This window comes from Trachemys scripta, chromosome 6 (assembly GCF_013100865.1).
Source record: "Trachemys scripta elegans isolate TJP31775 chromosome 6, CAS_Tse_1.0, whole genome shotgun sequence".
In the NCBI taxonomy this organism is placed as follows: Eukaryota; Metazoa; Chordata; order Testudines; family Emydidae; genus Trachemys; species Trachemys scripta.
The window spans coordinates 102,169,375-102,190,184 of record NC_048303.1 but is presented as its reverse complement, the minus strand read 5'-3'; the positions used below and the strand labels follow the sequence as shown (position 1 = coordinate 102,190,184).

Here is a 20,810-nt window from a genome sequence, read left to right as displayed (position 1 = left end):
CCCCCCCCCCCCCCCCGCCCGGGGGGGGGGGGGGGGGGGGGGGGGGGGGTGTGTCCCGGCCCCCAGCCCCACTCAGCCCCACCGCCCACCGCTCTCCCCTGCAGGGGCAGGAGGCAGAAGCTTGGTCCTGCGGCAGTCAAGCTTCCCATCGCCCCCGCTTCTTCCCCCAGCATGGTGCTTTCCTGCCCCTCCTCCCCCCCTTCCCTGCACCGATCAGCTGATCACCCTTGCGAGGGGGAGGGGGACGAGTGGCAGCATGCTCCCTTGTTTACTTTACATACAACAATAGTTTAGTTATATAATATAGACTTATAGAGAGAGACCTTCTCAAAAAGGTTCAAACGTATTACCGGCACGCGAAACCTTAAATTAAAGTGAATAAATGAAGACTCGGCACACCACTTCTGAAAGGTTGCCTACCCCTGCTCTACATCCTGCCTAATTCAATATTTAGGGTGAGAAATTACATTTTGCAACCTGTTTCTTTAGTGAATCAAGCTTAGTTTGTGTGTTTTCTTTTATTTGCTCAGTAATTTGCTTTGTTCTGTTTGCTAGCTCTTATAATCACTTAATCTGCCTTTTATAATTAATAAATTTGTTTATTATTAAACCCAGTTTGTGCAATTTCTAACTGGGGGGTGGCGGGCAAGAAGTGCATATCTCTCTTCATATTGAGGGAGAGGGCAAATTTTTATGAGCTTGCGCTGTGCAGATCTTTCTATATAGGACAAGACAGTACTATTTTGGATTTATTCTCCAAAAGGGGTGTGCATATAAGTGCTGGGTAAATCCTCTCACACAGAATTCAGTCTATCTCTGCAGCTGGGTGTGGCCCTACCTGTGTGTGTGTGCTGCATGAGGCTGGATAGCCTAATTCAGCCAAACAGGGAGAGGGAATCCAGACTGGTGGAGCAGGAGAGGCTCAGTAAAACCCCCGTAAATCAGGTGGCATCCCAGAAGGGGGGTCCAACCTGTCACAGTAACATTCCCTCAAACTGAAGTTCTGGAAATCAAAAGGCAGTTTGGCAAAAAGAAAATGGATTAAACATTTGCGTAGGGCCTGACTGAATATGTATTAGGGAATCTATACTGAAGGGTGCCTTACACCTGGACAACGTAGTCTGCCTAATCAGAGCACATCCTTAGTGAAAGGAAATCTTTAATCTATGAATCTCAGAAACAGTTCAGATGTCCTAATTGGGGGTTCTCACAATGGAACATCAGAGCCAAGTGTATCCTATGGCATCCAGCAGCTTCTTTCTACAGGTCACTGCACAGTGAGGGCAAACATGATCAGCGGCACGGCTGAGCTCAAGTATAAACAATAATCATGGTTATCTTTTTTTTTCAATTGAAATATTCGAGTTTGCATAAATTAGGTGTTGCAATCAAGACTCTGGCAAGTTACCACTGCAGGCCTTAGTAATGTAAGGTTTGCACACACTTCAACATGCTCTTCAGACTGACTAGGACTATCTCACATCTGAAAGAACAAAACAGAAATAAATCAACAATTGGGGCCCTCGCTCTTGATTTGACACTTGATTTGAAGCTAGTCTGGATTATGCATATTATCATCTTCTTATTTCCTTTACTTGTCTTTTTATGTTTTCCTGTTCTTGCTGAAGCTCTATCTACTGTTCCAATATCCAGGAGGAACAAACATATCAGTGAGACAGGAACCTAGAGAGAAAACTGAACCTCTATCTCCCAAGTATTTGTGATATGAAACTATTTTCTGTATTTCAGGGTAGGTAGCCTCAATCTGTGTATATGTGGGGCTCAATACTGGAAAGACAAGCCCAGACCCTCAACTGGTGTAATCAATATAGCTGCTTTGAAGACTTACATCAACTGAGGACCTGGCCCATATGCATGTAGCGACTTGTGTGTGCCATCTCCATTTAATTAAAACAGTGTTTTTTCTGGTGAAGAAGCAGCTAATTTAAACACTCAATTGCCTATTTTGCATGCTGTGTGATCATCTGTACATGCAAATATAGGATGTGCATGCATAATTTATGCAATCACTTTTGAAAATTGTTTCCATTCTGCTTAGATTTAAGACACTGAACATAATTAGGGCCTACACATTAAGTTCCATGGATATCTTGTTCTAGACCTATTCCCAAGTCCGATATCTTTAGGGAAGGATGACATCTTCACTGGTTACCATTCCCTCTTCTAATCCTCAGGGAGATGCACAGGGCTTTTTTCTTGAGGTTCCCCTCTCCGCCCCTCCCCCGGCCTTCTCTGTCTGTTGCTTACCTTCGGTCTCCTATTACCTTTCTGAGTCTCTTACTATTGTTCTTCTCTTATGTTTCTTCTTTTAACAATCTGCACAATCATTTATACCTGCTCATTTTTAGCATTTTCTAAAAATGTTAAATCTGATAAAGGATTTTTGCAACCCAGTTGGCAAAACAGGCCTTTGGGACAGCTAGTCAGGAGATCAGCCCACTCAGAGTAGCCTCAAAATTGGGTAGCACAGACACTTTAGTGCTCCACACCCAGCTGCACCAAGTGCTCATCAGTCACAGCTAAGGACGTGGCCCTCAATGTTTTAAGCCACTTTTGCTACAGATTAGAGCCCTGCCTCTGTGAGTGCTTGTTATTTATGTAACGGTCCAAAGGGACTCTGCAGTATGCAATGAGTAGATGTCCAGTTCTAAATTATGATACAGAAGATAAGAGGAAAGCAAGAGGCTATAATTAAATTGAAATGTGCATGCATGTGTGAAAGCACCCACTGTTCCTAAGAGCCTTCACCAACTCTCTCAGCCAGGAAGCCACTGTCAATCCTTCCCCAGACCTTGGTTCTGTGATGCTACCAGGGTGAATAAAAATCAATGATTTAAAAAAATAAAAATAAAAAAAAAAATCAGATTTTTTTAATTTAAATCGGATTTTTTTGACAAAATGCTTTTTGGGGAAAAAACCTATCTAAAGATAGTTTTAATTAATATATATTAAAGCTCAAAGATATCTCATCATGGAATAGGGATTATAAATTCTAATTCTATAGCATGAGGCAATATATTCATGTAATGTTTAAGAAAAGTTTTGTAAATGAGTTCCAATAGTTCATGGAGCTTCTGTATAGATTATTTAGGTTAATCTTTCTATCTACCCAATAGGACTCAGTGCTCAGTCTAGAAGATACTATCAAAGATGCTTAGTTTTGCAGTTCTCAAACGGTGGATTTGTATCGCCAGAGATAACGTGCTTGTTAGCAGCAAAAATGTTTTTAATTAAATAAATAAATAATAGATAGAGGTGAGACATAACAGACCTCAACCCTATTGTCCCTCTGCAAATTTGTGTACACAGAGTCAATCCCTTACTTCTCTCTATAAGTTTCAAAAAGTTCAGTGAATAGAAGATTGTTGGGGGCGGAATAGATCTGGGCAAGGAGAAGAAGTCTGGAGATAAATGTGAGAAGGGAGGGATAGGCAGTAGAAACAAAAGTGAAACTGTTTGAGCAGCATATACCAGAAGTCTTGAGGTCTTTCTGAGTGTGGCCTTCTTGTTTTGAGATCTACCATACCATTCTCTCACTAGAAGGGAAAACCTATAATGGCAGCAGGGTGTAAGAGAGACCCAGTTTGGGAATAAGAATCATTCAAGAAATATATGTTTGCTGATGATGCTTTAAAGAAAGTCACACCAGTGAATTGGTGGAAGTCACTTAAGCACTTGGATTCAGAGATTGTTGAAGTGATAATCTCACTTTTATCAGCAGTAGCTTCTTCTGCCAGTGAGAAAGGATATTTTCTTCCTTTGGACTAATTCATTCCAATTTGAGAAATCGTTTGGGACCTGAAAAAACAGGAAAGCTTTTTTTCCCTTTTCCGGATTATGAACAAACGGGAAAACAAAGGTGAAGATGACTGAGTTAGCTGCAGAAGCTAATATTTTAAGCTTCTCATGTTGACCTGGCTGACATAGTCGGTTTAATTTTTTTTTTTTTTTAAATATTTCATTTCACTATTTTAGTTAAAAACAAATTTAAAAAAAATAATTAAAAAAAAACTTGAATTTTTAACTACATTAAAAAATGTATATGCTTATTTTGTTAAAATATTATATAAGAAAAAAATCCAGAATACATAACGTTGTTTTAGTTAAATAAAACAATTTAAATGTCTGTCTGGTGATATTCTCCTCCTAATACAACATGGCAAGAAAATCCTCCAAATATTAATGATTAACCTTTTGAATTGGAGATATTTATTAAGCCGTTGGGAGGTGAACTATCTGTTTCACTTACTTTTGGTCAATGAAATAACCAAACAATCATTTATTTTCTGATATAGCTATAAAACTAATCTGAAACGTTTTCAAAATAAATTACTTTAAAAATGTATAGTGTGTATCTTCTAAAAATGAAACCTACATCTATCTCTGAATTGTAAGAATATGTATTAAGGTTATAACAACCAACAAGAATGCACTTATATGTAGAAATCCATGATTAAATCAAGTCTTCCTGTCTAGTGATTTAAATCAAATCCATCCTGAATGCTACCCCATAAGAGCAGCCATATTGGGTCAGACCAAAGGTCCATCTAGCTCAGTATCCGGTCTTCCAACAGTGGCCAATGCCAGGTGCCCCAGAGGGAATGAACAGAACAAGCAATCATGAAGTGATCCATTCCCCATCACATTACTTTCATGATCTAGATCAGTGGTTCCCAAACTTGTTCCGCCGCTTGTGCAGGGAAAGCCCCTGGCGGGCCGGGCCGGTTTGTGTACCTGCCGCATCTGCAGATTCGACCGATTGCGACTCCCAGTGGCCGCGGTTCGCTGCTCCAGGCCAATGGGAGCTGCTGGAAGCGGCGGCGAGTACGTCTCTTGGCCCGCGCCACTTCCAGGAGCTCCCATTGGCCTAGAGCAGCGAACCGCGGCCACTGGGAGTCGCAATCGGTCGAACCTGCAGATGCGGCAGGTACACAAACCGGCCCGGCCCGCCAGGGGCTTTCCCTGCACAAGCGGCAGAACAAGTTTGGGAACCACTGATCTAGATAAACGACATACAGATGAGACTAAGTCCAACTCCCCTGACCGGGTGAGATCAATCTGTGACAGGATTTAAGTCAATCTCTAACTAATAGAAATCAGGAAGAGACTCCAGTGGGGGACTATCCCACATCTTTCTACTGTAGGGTTTCTTGCTTCTCCCTCTGAAATGGCTGATGATGACCATTGCTGGAGATAGGATACTAGACTGGATGGACAATGGGTCTGATCCAGTATGGCAATTCCTTTTATTTCCTCAGTTTTACATATGAGACTCAAGGACATAAAGGACCTGATTCAAAGCCCATTGAAGGTCATGGGAGTCCTTCCACTTACTCAAAGGGTTTTGGATCAGGTCTTATGTGACTTGCTCACAACAACAACAACAACATAGAATAGATAATCATAGAATATCAGGGTTGGAATGTACTACAGGAGGTCATCTAGACCACCCCCTCCTCAAAGCAGGACTAATCCCCAGACAGATTTTTGCCCCAAATCCCTAAATGGCCCCCTCAAGGGCTGAACTCACAACCCTGGATTAAGCAGGCCAATGCTCAAACCACTGAGCTATATGAAAAGATAACAATGAACTTGTTCATTACCCTTACATCTCCAGTTCAAATAATCTCAATTCATTTCCTTGTCACTGTTAGTTTGTAATGGGTCTTGTGATTATATAAACAGATCAATTAGTGTATCTAATAAGAAAAATGCAAATCAGAGACAGTAACAAGACGCTCATGTGGTTTCTTGAGCTGTCGCCAGCCGAGTCCTCACTTTAACTTTAGACTGAAAATGGTCTTATTCACAGTTCAAAGAAACTATATTAGTTACAACATAAATAAAAGTATTTCGAAAAATAATATATTTTGTCCACAGCCAATTAATTAAGCTTGTGATCATGTGGAATGTAACCACGTCAGGATATGCTTTTAAATAACTTTTACACATTTGGTAAATGTAAAATATCATGACACAAAAAGAAGAGATTACACAAAAAATGGAAAAGAGTTGGAGAAGACTGGTGAAATCATAACAAAAAAAAATTGGGAAAGCTAAGCGACAAGTGAACAATGCCAATTATTATACTAACATTCTTGTACACTTAATTATTTAGGCTTCTTCCACCTAAGAATCATGAAACATATTACAATAATTAATTAATCTTCAAAACACTACTCTAGAGTGGGAAAATATCATTATACATAATTTATGGATAAGTGACTTTTTCACAGTCACAGAGTAACTAAGTCAGTGGCAGAGATGGGAATAAAACACATAGCTCCTGAATAGCTAAGCTGCATACTTTAACCATAAAACTATTTCCTCCTGTTAAAAAATAATCTTGCAAACTCTGAAATATTCCTACTTGCAAATCCCCTAACCAACATATATTTTTTTAAACTGCTAGTCACCATGCTTGGGCCTTACTACAACGTCTCGGAGCTGCTAATCTGACAGAATACCAAACCTCAAAAGTTCAGCCCAATCTCATAGCCTCCAAATTGGGAAGAGCACAAAAGGACCACTCAACAAAAACACCAAGCAAGAGATCCATTGTCAACTACATTGGACAGTGACCTCAATTCTTCCACTAGACCCCACCGCCATCAGTACAGATGAAGTGAAAGACAGTTTAGCCACAATGAAGAAAGGAAAGATGGCCAGCAGAGATGGTATCCCCCTGGAATTTCTTCATCAACTAGGCCCCAGGAGAGTCCAATAGCTGGCAAAACTATACACCAAAACCATGGAATCTGGATGCATCCCAAAAGCCTGGCTGGAGGCAATAGTTATTGCCATACTCAAACCAGTCAAGCCAACCGATGACCCAGGAAGTTATAGGTCGATATCACTCCTGTGCACTACCTATAAATTCCTGGAATGTATCATTCTCTGGAGAGTCAGTCCTCTCGTCGAGTCAGTGATTCCCCCGAAGAACAAGCAGGATTCCAGATTAAATGCAGTTGTTGCAACCAAATTTTGGCCCTTTGTAACACGTGTTGAGGCCGGATTCCGGAAGAAATTTAAGACTGGCGCAGACTTTGTAGACCTGTCATCAGCCATCGATACAGTCTGGATTAAAGGCCTGATGCGGAAGCTTGCAAGACCCGGCTGCAATGAAGAGAAGAGTAGAAGCCAGTGAAGGAATTGAGCACTGCTTTATAGCTTATAAAGGTTTTTTTTTTCCTGTCCTTCCTCTTTAGCCTCTTCCCTTTGCCGAAGCTGCAGGAGAAACCTCACTGTGTGTCTCCTGCACTCCATTCCTTGCCCCTTTTACGTAGTAATCTCTGTATGGACCCGCTTTCCTGACTCCTTTTGGTCATGTACTCTCCTCTTTCAAGCTGTACTCTAAGGCCTTGGCTACACTTGAGAGTTACAGCGCAATAAAGCCGCCCCCAGCGCTGTAACTCACTCCCCGTCCACACTGGCAAGGCATGTACAGCGCTGTATCTCAGTGGCTACAGCGCTGCAGGTACTCCACCTCCCCGAGAGGAATAACAGCTGCTGCGGAGTGGCTGAGACGCTGGTGCTCCAGTGTAAATGGGGAGTAACCTTATTACGCAGTGATTGACCTCCGGAAACTCCCCATAATCCTTTTAAGTGAAGCTTCCTATCCTTGTTTTGTTGTGATGCCTCTCTTTGTTTTGTCGTGAACTCCGGGCTCCCGGAGCTGCTTATCAAAAAAACAAACACAGCTACTGTTTGCTGTGAAGGAGTAGAGGCAGGGCGGCTCCCTTTGGAAGCCCACAGCAGTGAGGGGGGAGAAGGGGTCCGATTCGGTGAGTGGCTGCTTATCTGATCTATGAGGAAAAAAACAAACAGCTCTGTTTGCTTTCAGTGAGTGAGAGAGGGGTGGAGGAGGGAGGGAGGTCGGAACTTGCAAGGCAGGGTGTGTGTCCGCACTCCAAAAACCCACTCTCTCTCCCCCACTTTCCCTGTCACACTCCTGTCACACTCCACCTCTTTTGAAAAGCACGTTGCAGCCACTTGAACGCTGGGATAGCTGCCCAGAATGCACCGCTCCCAATGTCGCTGCAAATGTGGCCATGACAGTGCGCTGGCAGCTGTCAGTATGGACAGACTGCAGCGCTTTCCCTACTCAGCTGTACGAAGACAGGTTTAACTCACAGCGCTGTACAGCTGCAAGTGTAGCCAAGGCCTAAAATATACCCTTTTCAAATGGCCTATAGTTCCTAGTCTTTGTGGTTTGCTGAAGCATTCTGATGGAAGCTTGGAAGAAACTTCCCCTATAGGCAGGTTATTCAATAATTGTCCACTATGGGCTTTCATGCATCTTCCTCTGAAGCATCTGCTAGGAGACCACTCATCTCATATGGCAATGCCTAGGTTGCGAGGATGAGGGTGGAAGAGGTTAATAGAGAGAAATAGCATACTTTAAAAAAAAATCGAATGCCTAGCTTAACTGCTTAGTCCTTAACTATTGTATCTCATCATTTGTTTATTGTCTACTAGGGCACCAACCCTAACCAGTAGGGCTGGTCAAAAATGCCAAATATAACATTTTCATTTTGTTCAAAATTTTCATGTAATTTTTCAACAAGATAAAACAAAATTCTTCATTTTGCCAATAAATACAGAGAAATTTGAAAGGAAATTAATGTATTGTGTGAAATTTCCTTCAAAACATTATTTTGACGCACTCTAGTAAACCCATGCAACTGGAAGTAAATTTACTACTGCGAGTGGTCCCATTTGTACAACCTGCTCTGTGGGCCGCAATCCTGTAATATGAGCCTCACAGCTGGACCTTCACACTTGTGTGGTGTCCCATTGAAGTCAGTGGGGCTCTACATGGTCAGAAGAGTCCACCTACACAGATCAGGTTGCAGTTTGAGGATTTTTGATTGTAACCTTTTCTAGGCAGGGGCCTTCTCTCTATAACTCTCTGAAAAGCACCTCACTTACTTTAGAAGCTAGCAAAACACATAGACTAATAATAAGTGTTTGGGGATTAAAGGCGTTTTAATAGAGGGAAGCTATTATTAAACCTACTCCTTCCAGTAGTAGTTTTCTTAAAAAATATTCACATATGCAACATTGTCTTGACATCCCACATCATTAGGGTGACCGGACAGCAAATGTGAAAAATTGGGGGAAAGGTTGGGGGGAGCAGGGGAGTAATAGGAGCTTTTATAAGAAAAAGACCCAAAAATCAGGACTGTCCCTGTAAAATCGGGACATCTCGTCACCCTACACATCATGGCACATGAGAGCCCCCTGCTATCATCATTTTGGTTATATGGAGAGCCTGCAATTAGTGTTGTGCTCATTGTTAAGTGTTTTTACTGGGCAAGCAAAGAACCTTTTAAAAAAAGAGACAAATACTAAGTAGTTAAAAAGAAGTGAGTTTCTTACCAGACCATTTAATAGTCACACAGGTTTTGGCCTGAAAACTGTGCTTAGCTGGCTGGTGCTGCTGCGTGCAGACTGTGCAGTTCAGTGCAAGGAAACCAGCAGGCTGGGTGTCTGGGAATGGAGCCTCTTAATTGCTGAGAGACAGGAGAATGGGAAACTACAAATCCCAGAATGCATCGGGCGCTCGCTTCCCGGTGTCCCCCCCCCCCCCCGGGGTGCTGTAAACATGGCTGGAAGCAGTGGCAGTGCTAGCGGCGTGGTGCCGGAGTACGAGGTGCCCGAATTGCTCACGCGCGTGTTTCACGTGGGTTCCTTTGGCGCGCTCTGGAAGCAGAACCTGCACGGGGCAGACCTGGCTGTGCAGGGGGCGGTGGCAGAGGACGGGGCTGCCGCCGTGGCTGAGGATTTGGGCTGCGGGCTGGAGACTGCAGCAGAGCTTAGGGCTGTGTGCAGGTAACTGCAACTAGTGCATGGGGGAAATCCTGATTCCCCCCCCGCCTCCGCGACACACTCCCTTCTTGTGCGGGTCATTCAGGGGCAGCACAAGCCTTTGTAATGCATGAAAAGCATGAGGCTCTGGGAGAGAGGAAGGAGGGATCTGCGTGCTGCTGCAGGGCTGACCCAGAGTGGTGGGAGGCGTTTATTTAGCCTCAGCAGAAGCAGCTAATTTCCTTAGGCCTGGTCTATATTTAAAAGCTTTGTTGGCATAGCTGTATCAGTCAGGGGGGTGCCTTTTGTTTTTATACACTCCCAACTCCTGTCTGACAGAGCTGTGCCCTCTGTGGAGATGCAGTTATATTGGCAAAAAAAGTTGGCTTGTGGCTATAACTTACTCTGCTTGGGGAAGTGGTTTAAGCTATACTTGGTGCAAATTGTGTATCGATTCGGGAGGGCTGGCAGGTATAGCTACTCCAGCAAACCCTTTCAAGTGTAGACATGGTGCTTTTGTCAGTGCTTTTGTGCTTAAAGTGATTTTGTCAGTATAGCTTATGCTAGTTCCCTGAACTAAATAAATGGTACTGGCAAAAATTTGCTTGTTTTGTTTTTATAATAACAACTGTGCCTACACTAGGGCTCTATTTGGTCTGAAAATGTCATAAAAAAACACACCTCTAGCTGATAGTACAGTAGTGGCAAAAGTTTTAAGTATAGACTTGGCCTTAGTCTGCCTTGCATGCAGGGCTGGCTTTAAGCACAAGCAACACAGCTGACTCTTTGGGGCATAGACTTGCAATATGTGTGTCTTACTTTCCCACCTCCATTGTTAAGACTGGTGAGGAGGCTTCACTCCTTTGGGAGCCTCACGCCTGCTTGCAGACCAGTAAATTGTAAGGCTGGGCCCTAGTATCAAGGGAGAAAGTTGTCTAATGGCTAAAGCAACAGACTTGGAGTGAAAAGTTAATAGATTTTACGCCCAGAAAGGACCATTATGATGATTCTGTAATCTATCCTCCTGCATAAGAAAGGTCACAGAATGTCACCTACTCATTCTTGCAACAAGCCCATCAACTTGTGGTGAGCTAGAGTATATTTTGTAGACGTGCACCTGAGTTCTGTTTCTAGCTCTGTTACTGACTCGATGTGTGGCCTTGGGCAAATTTTGTGCCTCAGTTTCTCTATTTGTAAAATGAGGTTAATACTTATGGTGGTGTTGCGAGGCTAAATGCATTTATATTTGCAAAGTGTTTTAACATCAGAGTGAAAGGAGCTGTAGTTCTCCAGAGTATTTTTAATATGTACCATGTAGAGAACTGGCTCAAGTTTATATGGTTTGATTTTAATTTTTTGGAGTTCTTTGTGAATGCTAGAAAGAAACCATTCGCTTTTTCAAGCTACACACATTGGACAAAGTTCAGACCTGGTGTAAGTAGGCATGGCTCCATTGAAGTCAATAGAGTTGCACCAGCTTACCCCAAGTATTGAATTTGGCTTGGTAAGTTTCCTTCAGCACCCAACTGCTCATGATAATTACAAGTAAAAAGAAAGTACATATACTCTGAACAGCATGCTGTAATAATAAAGGCTAGTAAAGCTGTAAGACAAAATTACCCCTGTGCCCATCTCCATGATAGCAAACACGGTGTTTAATATTATTCATCATTTAACCAGTGTTAACAAAAATGTCATTAAATGACAAAACTCATTTGTTAATTGCAATATTTATTTCAAAATGTGTGCCTGAGTGGAAAGCCAAAGCTGTTCTGGCAGAAGAAAAGCTGCTGGAGTGGGGTGACAAGAACATCTCTTGTTGCAGTTTGAAGACAGGAGGTAGTAACTATGAATACAGGGGGGAAACTATGAAGTACTAATCTAAGTGTCAGATCCATGTGTCAGATGTAGGTAAACATTATCTAAATATTAGAGCTTAGTAAGCTATTGAGGAAGGAAGGCCTGCAAAGATAATTGAGATGCTGCAGGAAGGAGTGTCTGTGATTCAGTAGGTGGTGCTCTTCAATCTTGTCTTTACCGGAAAAACATACCAAAAATTACCACCATTCTCTCACCAGTTGAATTGAACCAGTGTTTGCGCTGCTGGACGCTTTAATGTAGATAAAGTTCCAGTGCTAAAATAATTTTTCGACTGGTTTGATTGGACTTGGCTTTCAACAGGTCTATTGATAAAGAGAAAAGGGGCTCAGACCACTGGAGCCTTGCCTACGTTAGGGCTCCTGCTTGTTTTAATACTGACTTAGCAGAACCAGAGGGAATTCTTTCGTAAGCCTTCCCAGTGAGGATACAGCCTTTGAGGTTATGTCTACATAGCAAAGAAAACCCAGGGCTGGCCTGTGCCAGCCAACTCAGGCTTGCGGGGATCGGGCTGATGAGGTATTTGATTGCTGTGTAGACTTCTGGGCTTGGGCTGGAGCCCAGGCTCTGGGACCCTTCCACTCCACAAGGTCCTAGAGCCTAGGCTCCAGCCTGAACCCGGAGGTTTTCACAGAAGTGAAACAGCCCTGCAGCCCAAGCCCCATGAACCTGAGTTGGGTGGCACAGGCCAGCCATGGGTTTTTCTTTGCCTGTGTCACTGCATTGTGCTGGGTGGTACTGTGCTACTAGAATTGTAATCTTCTGGATAAGACATACAGTGTAAGTCTTGAGCACTTGCAGTTAACTTTAACAGAGGCAGGGTGTCCCTGGCCAAATTCCAGTTTGCCATATTCTGCCTATCTAACATATCCTGTGTAATTTCAGCTGGACACAGTAGTCTTCACTTCCTACCGTAACTAGATAGTATGTCTTTGTGCTGTCAAATAGCTTTTGTTTTTCATCCCAGGAGTGGCTGTGCTATGGTTGTTGCTGATAATGGTTCCTGTTTATATTTTGTAATGTGTTTTGGGATCTGTCAAAATGAAAGGTGCTTGTGATGCAGGGCCTGTAGTCTGTCAGTATATATTTCATCACAAGGGAAATTGATAAATCCTTGCTACTTCTACGACCACTAAAAAAGAAACAGATCATGCCCTTACACTACATTATCTTAACTCTGAAAGCCAAGAGTGATGGACATGCAAATTTTGACCAGTGAGAAATATTTACAGAGGCTGAGATCACAATGGCCTGTGAATGCAGGAATTGCAGACAGGAACACTGGGGGTAATGGCAGGATGCTAAGCCTTGTGTTGGTGACAAAGACTACATAATATGCTCCAGACCATACTTCTTCATACATTCCTATGTGAAGCTGTTCATGTAACCTCACCCTGATATGATAATGAACTCTAACAATTGGGACTTGACAAGCAGGTTAGGTGAGGGATAGAGGCATCTTCTCTGCAGGCTGAGGAGAGGCTGTCAGGCTTACCAGGAATGGTCAGTAAGGAGACTTGACATCTAGAGATAAGATTTTATTTTCTTTCTCTAAGTATCTCACTGGGCTTTGCAGAGTATTCATTTGAGGTATGTTATTCAAACACTTTTATTACCAACAAAGAGAAAACAGTAGTAAAACAAGTCTTCAATTTAACAAGAAAATAGTTAAGACTACTGCTGTTGTACTGCGTAACTTCATGCAGAATGCCCCAAGCATAAGAATCTCCAACCTCTAGAGCAGTGTTCTCAACCTGTTTATCATTGTGGGCCGCACCTAATGCTACCTGCATGGCCTTGAGGATGTTACATGGGCCACACCCCAAGTTCCACGGGCTTTTTAATCCCTTCAGTTTGTTTTTTTACATGTGCTTTTTAATTTTTCAGCATCCTTCAGTTTCTACTTGTTTTTCTCTGTATCTTCTATGTGTTGAGTTTTCCTCCTGCAGATCTCTCCTCCTTTATTTTCTTTTTCCCCTGCAGTGTTGCCCCATGTGTTGTCTCACCCCTCCCCCCCCGCCCAATGTTACAGAACAGCACTCCCTTCATGTTGTCTTTTGCACTGCAGAGAGCAGTGAACTCTAATGCCATCTAGGAGAAAGGAGTAGGAGAGAACATGGGGCAGGCAGCAGCTGTCCGGGGTAGAGAACAAGTCACCTGACAGTAGCCCATTGATCCTGTAGCAGAAGGAAGGCAGGTGTGCATACCCAGGAATGGTCTGGCACTGCTGCAAATTGCAAATCCCTAATCTCTCATGTTGTTCTCCTCTCAAACTAAATAGCCCTAGTTTTGTGAATCTCACCTGAGATAGGTCTTCCCAACCCTTAAGACTGCCTCTGATTACTTTCAATTCCTTCCCTTGTATTCTTTCTGTCCCTCTTTCTTTGGGATGAGGTGACAACTTGAATGCATTCTTCAGTCTGTATTAGAGAGAAGCAACAGGCCAGGGTCATCCCTGTTGTAACCCTGACTTCACAGGACTTCTACTTGAAGCAGATGCATCCTGGATGTAATCATTTTCAGGTTTATCTACAATAGCTGTTCTCATAAACGAAACAGTGATTTCAATGAAAAGGTGAATTTATGCCCCATTAGACTAGTGTGTGAGGGGAAAGAGGGAGAAAAACTCCTCCCTCACTTCCTTTAAATAGCAACAAAAAAGGTAACGAAAGCAGCCCGTTTATAATGGGCTGAAGGAACTTTATAAAAAAAAGTTCATAATTACAACTTTATAATTTCCATAGTTAAATCCTGTTAAAATACATTACATGGTTAAATGTCTATTCTTGACAATCTACTTTATCAAATTATCTGACATTAAGAAACAATGGAATAATATTTAACTTGGTGCATGTTCTAGCATCTATACCTATATTAAATCTCTTAAAAGACCTACCAAAGCAGAGAAATTGCGGTATTCAGTTTCCATGCACGTGTCTGGTTCTGATTTGTATATTAGTCAACTTTCACTTGCCTACCTACTAATCTTATCAGGTTGTATGTGGAACTGATTTTTATAGAGCCTTCAGTTTCTCCTGGATTAGAAATTAACTTGTATAAAAAGCTATACTTATCCTACAGATGTCATTGGCAATTATTGTTTTGCTTAGATAACCATTGTGGGTTGCTGTTCACGTACTTAGGTGGCTAGGTTCAAATCTCTAAGTGTTAAAGAGATCAATTCATTAATTTAGAGATTAAATAGTTAATGTTGGTCAAGTGCTTTGAAGATGGAAAGTACTAAGCTTCATTATTCTAGTTCACCTGCTGAATTATTCATTGTGTAAGTGTACAGCAGGCTTAGACTCAAAGATCAGTGTGGATTTTAGGTAGGTCAGGGGAGGTGCGGTTGCAGGTACCTTATTTCACTGCAGCCCCGATTAACCTTCTTGTTTTATTAGGAGGTGTAGTTGTAAGTATCTCCAGGCATGTGTTATAAAGCTGTATTAAGCAAGTATTAGTGTCTTAAAGTGTTAGTATTTAGTGTCATTAGTATTAGTGTCTCAAAGGTGATAAAAGTACTGTCTTTAAGAAAAAATATGTAATATAAAGGGTAATATCTTTGTATCCAATTACAAGGAATAAATCAGATAAAATATTAAAATGTGTTCTAAATAACTTAAACATTTAACAAGCGGGGTTTGCTACTGTGGTCATCCAATGTAAGTAAGGCTACAGTGAAGGCATGGCTTAGTGGTCTTCTATTTCCAGGGACCACAGGTCCAACTTTCAGAGTAGCAGCCGTATTAGTCTGTATCCGCAAAAAGAACAGGAGTACTTGTGGCACCTTAGAGACTAACAAATTTATTAGAGCATAAGCTTTCGTGGACTACAGCCCACTTCTTCTTCGAAGAAGAAGTGAGACAGGGAAATACATGTAGGGTTTATTATTTTTGTACAGATCTGTGTATTTGTGCAATGGTAAGTACAGAGCAATGGTGGTTCAGAATCCTGTGCAGTCTCTGTGTTTTGTCTTACACTTAACACATGCCCTTGAAGAGTCACCTGTGGAGTGGACCCAGAACACCCACACAGCTGGAGTTCTGGGACAGCATGTGTTTAAGCTTTGTTCGGAGTCGGGGATTCGGTATCCAGCTCTCAAAGGGGAGTGCTAGACAGAGGGTCTGTGCCCCAAGACTAGGGTGACCAGACAGCAAATGTGAAAAATTGGGACGGGGGGTGGAGGGTAATAGGAGCCTATATAAGAAAAAGACCCAAAAATCGGGACTGTCCCTATAAAATCGGGACATCTGGTCACCTTACCCAAGACAGGGGTAGTGCTTGGCCTCTGTTCAGATGCTGGAGTCTTAAAACACCCAGCGATTCAGTGGCTGGATCCACTCACAGCAGTCTAAGTGCCCAAGAGGAGGCATTTGACTAAGTCTGTCACAGGAATTTAATTGCTCTCCTCTGGAAAGATACTCTAGAGCTGTATAAATACTCTCAGGGAAGAAGTGGGCTGTAGTCCACGAAAGCTTATGCTCTAATAAATTTGTTAGTCTCTAAGGTCCAACTTTGTGCAAGTTTGACTCAGCTTTTTATCCCTGAGAGTATTTATACAGCTCTAGAGTATCTTTCCAGAGGAGAGCAATTAAATTCCTGTGACAGACTTAGTCAAATGCCTCCTCTTGGGCACTTAGACTGCTGTGAGTGGATCCAGCCACTGAATCGCTGGGTGTTTTAAGACTCCAGCATCTGAACAGAGGCCAAGCACTACCCCTGTCTTGGGTAGGGTGACCAGATGTCCCGATTTTTGGGTCTTTTTCTTATATAGGCTCCTATTACCCGCCACCCCCCATCCCAATTTTTTACATTTGCTGTCTGGTCACCCTAGTCTTGGGGCACAGACCCTCTGTCTAGCACTCCCCTTTGAGAGCTGGATACCGAATCCCCGACTCCGAACAAAGCTTAAACACATGCTGTCCCAGAACTCCAGCTGTGTGGGTGTTCTGGGTCCACTCCACAGGTGACTCTTCAAGGGCATGTGTTAAGTGTAAGACAAAACACAGAGACTGCACAGGATTCTGAACCACCATTGCTCTGTACTTACCATTGCACAAATACACAGATCTGTACAAAAATAATAAACCCTACATGTATTTCCCTGTCTCACCACTTCTGAGCATTCTTTGGACTGGGTCAGAGTCCTCTGGGACTAGGGAAAGTCCTTTCTGCTGCAGTGCATGACTTGTCTTTCAGTTAGGGAGTCTCTCTTGCCAGCTATTCTGACCATGGCTGGTCTGTGCCCTTCCTCTCTCCAGTATCCTATCCAAAGCTTCTTGTCCTGTCCCAATGGGATAATGCCTGTTCGTTTGTTTTCCTTCAAGTGATTTTTTTTCCCCACACACTCTCCACTTTCCTTGCCCCTAGGGAAGTTGGAGAAACTAGATTCCGCCAACCTCTTTAACATACTCATTGTTTGGTCAAAGTACAGTTGTTAAGATTAATCTTTCTTCATTTTATCTAGTCTGGGAGAGACCTGCAAAAGTGGTTGTGTGTAGACAGAGGCATTCTGATACAACAGTTTTCATAACCACTTCACAAGATCAACTTACAAATTCTGATTGTGCAAACTGATTCCACAAATCATCACAATTCCATGTAGAACACTGCATTGTCTTTCAAGTGAGACTGTCAACAGTTTGTTTTGCACTGGTGTTGAAGAGCTCATGGCACTGTTTTACAAACAGTTTGTCCTGTTTTCTTTGGCTAGAATACTGGCTGTTGCCATCCCACGTGTGAGGTAGCTCTGCATGCATGTGTTTGTCCAGCATCAGTATAGAATGCCCATCTTTTTTGCAAATGGCAGAGCGAGTTACACCTCTGCATATGACACAAACTATACAGAAAAACTTGTTTTCAGAAATATTTCAAGTTTTTAAATGTTAGATACTACTTGATTATATACTATACTCAAATAAATCCAAGCTCCCACGATACCATGGGCCTAATTATTCCTGTGTGACTCCACTGACTTTAATTAAATTATATAGGGACAAATTTGATCCCAACTGTATGGGCCCTTGCGGGACAGGGAAATTATAACTAACAAATCAAAAACATCTAAAAATGTGACTTCCATGGTGATACAATTCTAATACTGATATGTCTCAGACTACTAGATCTAGAAACGAAAGCAACACCCCTTCAGAAAATTAGTGTTCTTGGCTTCCTTATGTTATGATGCTTCTGTGTCGGTATCCTTTGACACAGTCAGCCATGTTTTTCTTTAAATCTTGTCCTACCTTGGCGTCTATAACTCTGTTCTCTTCTGGTTCTCCTCTGACCTCCTACCTTGGCTTCTTCACTGTGTCCTTCAGGAGACTCTTCCTCATTCTGCCCCCCCTTCCAGCTTTCTGTGGCGGGTTTCACAGTGTTCTGTTCTTGGTCCTTGTCTCTTTGCCCAGAGATAAGTGTAGGGAGATCTCATCCATGAACACAAGTTCATCTCCAAGATGATTCCCAGATGTACCTTTCTATTCCAGACCTGACCTCTTCAGTCCAAATTAAAATCTCAGCCTTTTGGCTGACATCTCATTGTGAGTGTCTAGCTGTCACTCAAGCTCACCATAGCTAAAGAAACACTTCTAATCTTCCTTCCTAAACCCTCCCCGTTACCTCCTTTCTAAATTAGTGAGGATAATACCACCATTCTGCCTGTCACTCAGGTTCATAATCTGAGCATCATCTTTGACTTGGACCTCTCTAGGTCTTCCCATTCAGGCTATGTCTACACTACAGTTTGTTGGCATAATTTATGTCGCTCAGGGGTGTGAAAAAACCATCCTCCTGAGCGACATAAGTTACCCCGACATAAGCGCTTGTGTGCATAGCACCATGTCAGCAGGAGAGCTTCTCCTGCTGACATAGCTTCTGCCATTCGCGGAGGTGGTTTTATTATGCCAACGGGAGAGCTGTCTCCCATTGTCTTAGAGCATTTTCACCAGACGTGCTGCAGCGCTGTATAAGTAGACATGCTGTAAATCTTGCCAATTCCTTCTGTATAATATTTCCAAGATACAGCCTTTCCTATCCATCCACACAGCTAAAACTCTCATCCAGGCTCTCATCTTGATTTCTGTAATATTCCTCTCTCTGGCCTTGACAAATGCCATCTTGTCCTTCTCATATCCATTCAGATTGTTTCTCCAAAGGTCATTTTCCTAGCCAGCTGCTCTGACCGTGTCACCTACCTCTCTTTGCATCCCTCCACTATCTCCCCATCTCTGTTGTAAACACAGGCTGCTTATATTCACTTTCGAGACCATTCCTGGCCTATCCCCACCCCAGCTATCCTATCACGTTCACTATCGAGCTGTTGGTTTTGGCCTAGAGTGCCAGCCTCCATTGCTCACTTGTTTAAATTTTTAAAACAAGCACCTCATGTTTTCTCCCATGCTGCCCCATATGCTTGGGAGGCATATCCTGGAAATATCAGAAGAGCTACCTCATTATCTCACTTCAAATCCCTCCTTAAGGCCGTGTCTACACTACCAATTTGTGTCGACAAAAGTGATGTCGACACCCAAAAGTCGACATAATAGAAATAGGAATTTCATGGTCACACTTGCTCCCTCTGTCGGCAGATTGCGTCCACAGTAGGGACACCATCATTGACAGTGTGAGCAATGCACTGTGGGTACCTATCCCACAGTCCTCCTGTTGCTAGGTGTTGTGGGAAGGTGTAACAGATCACGGTGCGTTTCGGGACCAGGCTCAGTGTCCTGTGATGCATTGCTTTCTGTCCCAGCACTCCATGGGCTTCCGGCTTTCTTTCGTGGCATTTTTTCAACGGCTCTTCTTTGTTGTACAAACCGACATCTTTGTGAGAAGGGATGGATCCCGCACTGCTCTCCTATGCTCTGTTAACTGTCATGAAGACATCGCAGATGGCAGTGCAATTAATCGTGAAGTTCCTAACTGATGAAGACTTGCAGGCGCCCGACATGCTGTGTGATATGGATAGGAAAATTCATCTTTGCTGCAACACGTACTAAAACCTTGACACTTGTTAGGCTGCTGATGTGCTGAGACTACTGCCTGTTATACTGACTAATGTTGTCTCATCGTTTACTTGTGCTCCCCCCATCCGTCTGCATCCATCTTTTGTCTTAAATTTAGATTGTAAGCTCCTTAGACATCTCTTTTTGTTCTGTGTTTGTGCAGTGCCTAGTACAATAGAGTCTTGGTCTGTGACTAGGGTTCCTAGATGCTACCTGTCACTGGTCTAGCATCGACTGTTGCTTCTCTTGGTCTGGTTCTGTGTTGATGGGGGGAAAGAAAGAAGCAATTTACGTGGCAGGGTATTTTAAATGGCATCTGTTTGAAGCTACTCAGGGGTTTGGAATGTTAGACATCTCCGCAGGGAAGTGGATTAGTGGACAGCGTGCAGATGGAACAGTCAAAAGGGCCTGACTAATACATTTTCTCATGGCTCTGCAGCTTGGCATGTAGATATCTCCCATCTCTTATGTGGGGCGTGTGGGTGAATGGAATAGAACTTTGGGATATTCCGGATAAAAGGTGTGATATAAATGTTAGATGTATTCTCCTTATTGGAGTGAATGGGAAACTGGAGACTTTCAAAGTTGCAAAATAAACTCTGTGAAGGAAGGGGAGAGGATATTGATTGTGGGGGAGGGGAATTTAAAAAATCCTTTAGCTTTCAGCAACTGCAAACATTTATTTTTATTAATTCAGATACTCTCTTGTAGCGCTAGCTACTTCCCATTAAGAAGTGCATTCTGAGGAAGAATTAGCAAAACGGCAGCTTTCAGAGAGATCCAGCTGCTATTCATTAAGTGGAAATACTGAGTACTGACCAGAAAACTGTCGTAAGCATTGTTTTTAATATAGATTTACCAGCTACCTAAGGGCTTAATTGTGAGCAGCCTTACTCACCCATTCAAGTGTCCTTTGATCCATATCACCAGTCTGTGCAGAGGAGATGGGGAGCAGCTTCTGTGGGGCCACTTATTCCTCGCTCCTGTGCAAGTAGGTGAGGAGGGGATACAGTTATGACTCTGTCCCCTTTCCAACAGGCTAGCTCAGGGGTTCTCAAACTTCATTGCACCGCGACCCCGTCTGACAACAAAAACTAC

General features: G+C 42.8%; 1 protein-coding gene across 3 annotated transcripts in view; it reads left to right on the top strand.

Annotated features, from left to right (window-relative positions):
- Positions 1-9,614: 9,614 nt before the first annotated feature.
- Positions 9,615-20,810, top strand: part of SNAPC3 (small nuclear RNA activating complex polypeptide 3) — a 40,268-nt gene continuing 29,072 nt past the window's right edge. For all 3 annotated transcript variants that reach the window (XR_004646112.1, XR_004646113.1, XM_034773447.1), the window contains exon 1: positions 9,615-9,855. Coding sequence is in view for 1 of the 3 variants with exons in the window: in XM_034773447.1 (XP_034629338.1) it covers positions 9,629-9,855 (227 nt within the window). In the remaining 2 variants the exon portion in view is untranslated. The remainder of the gene's footprint in view (positions 9,856-20,810) is intronic.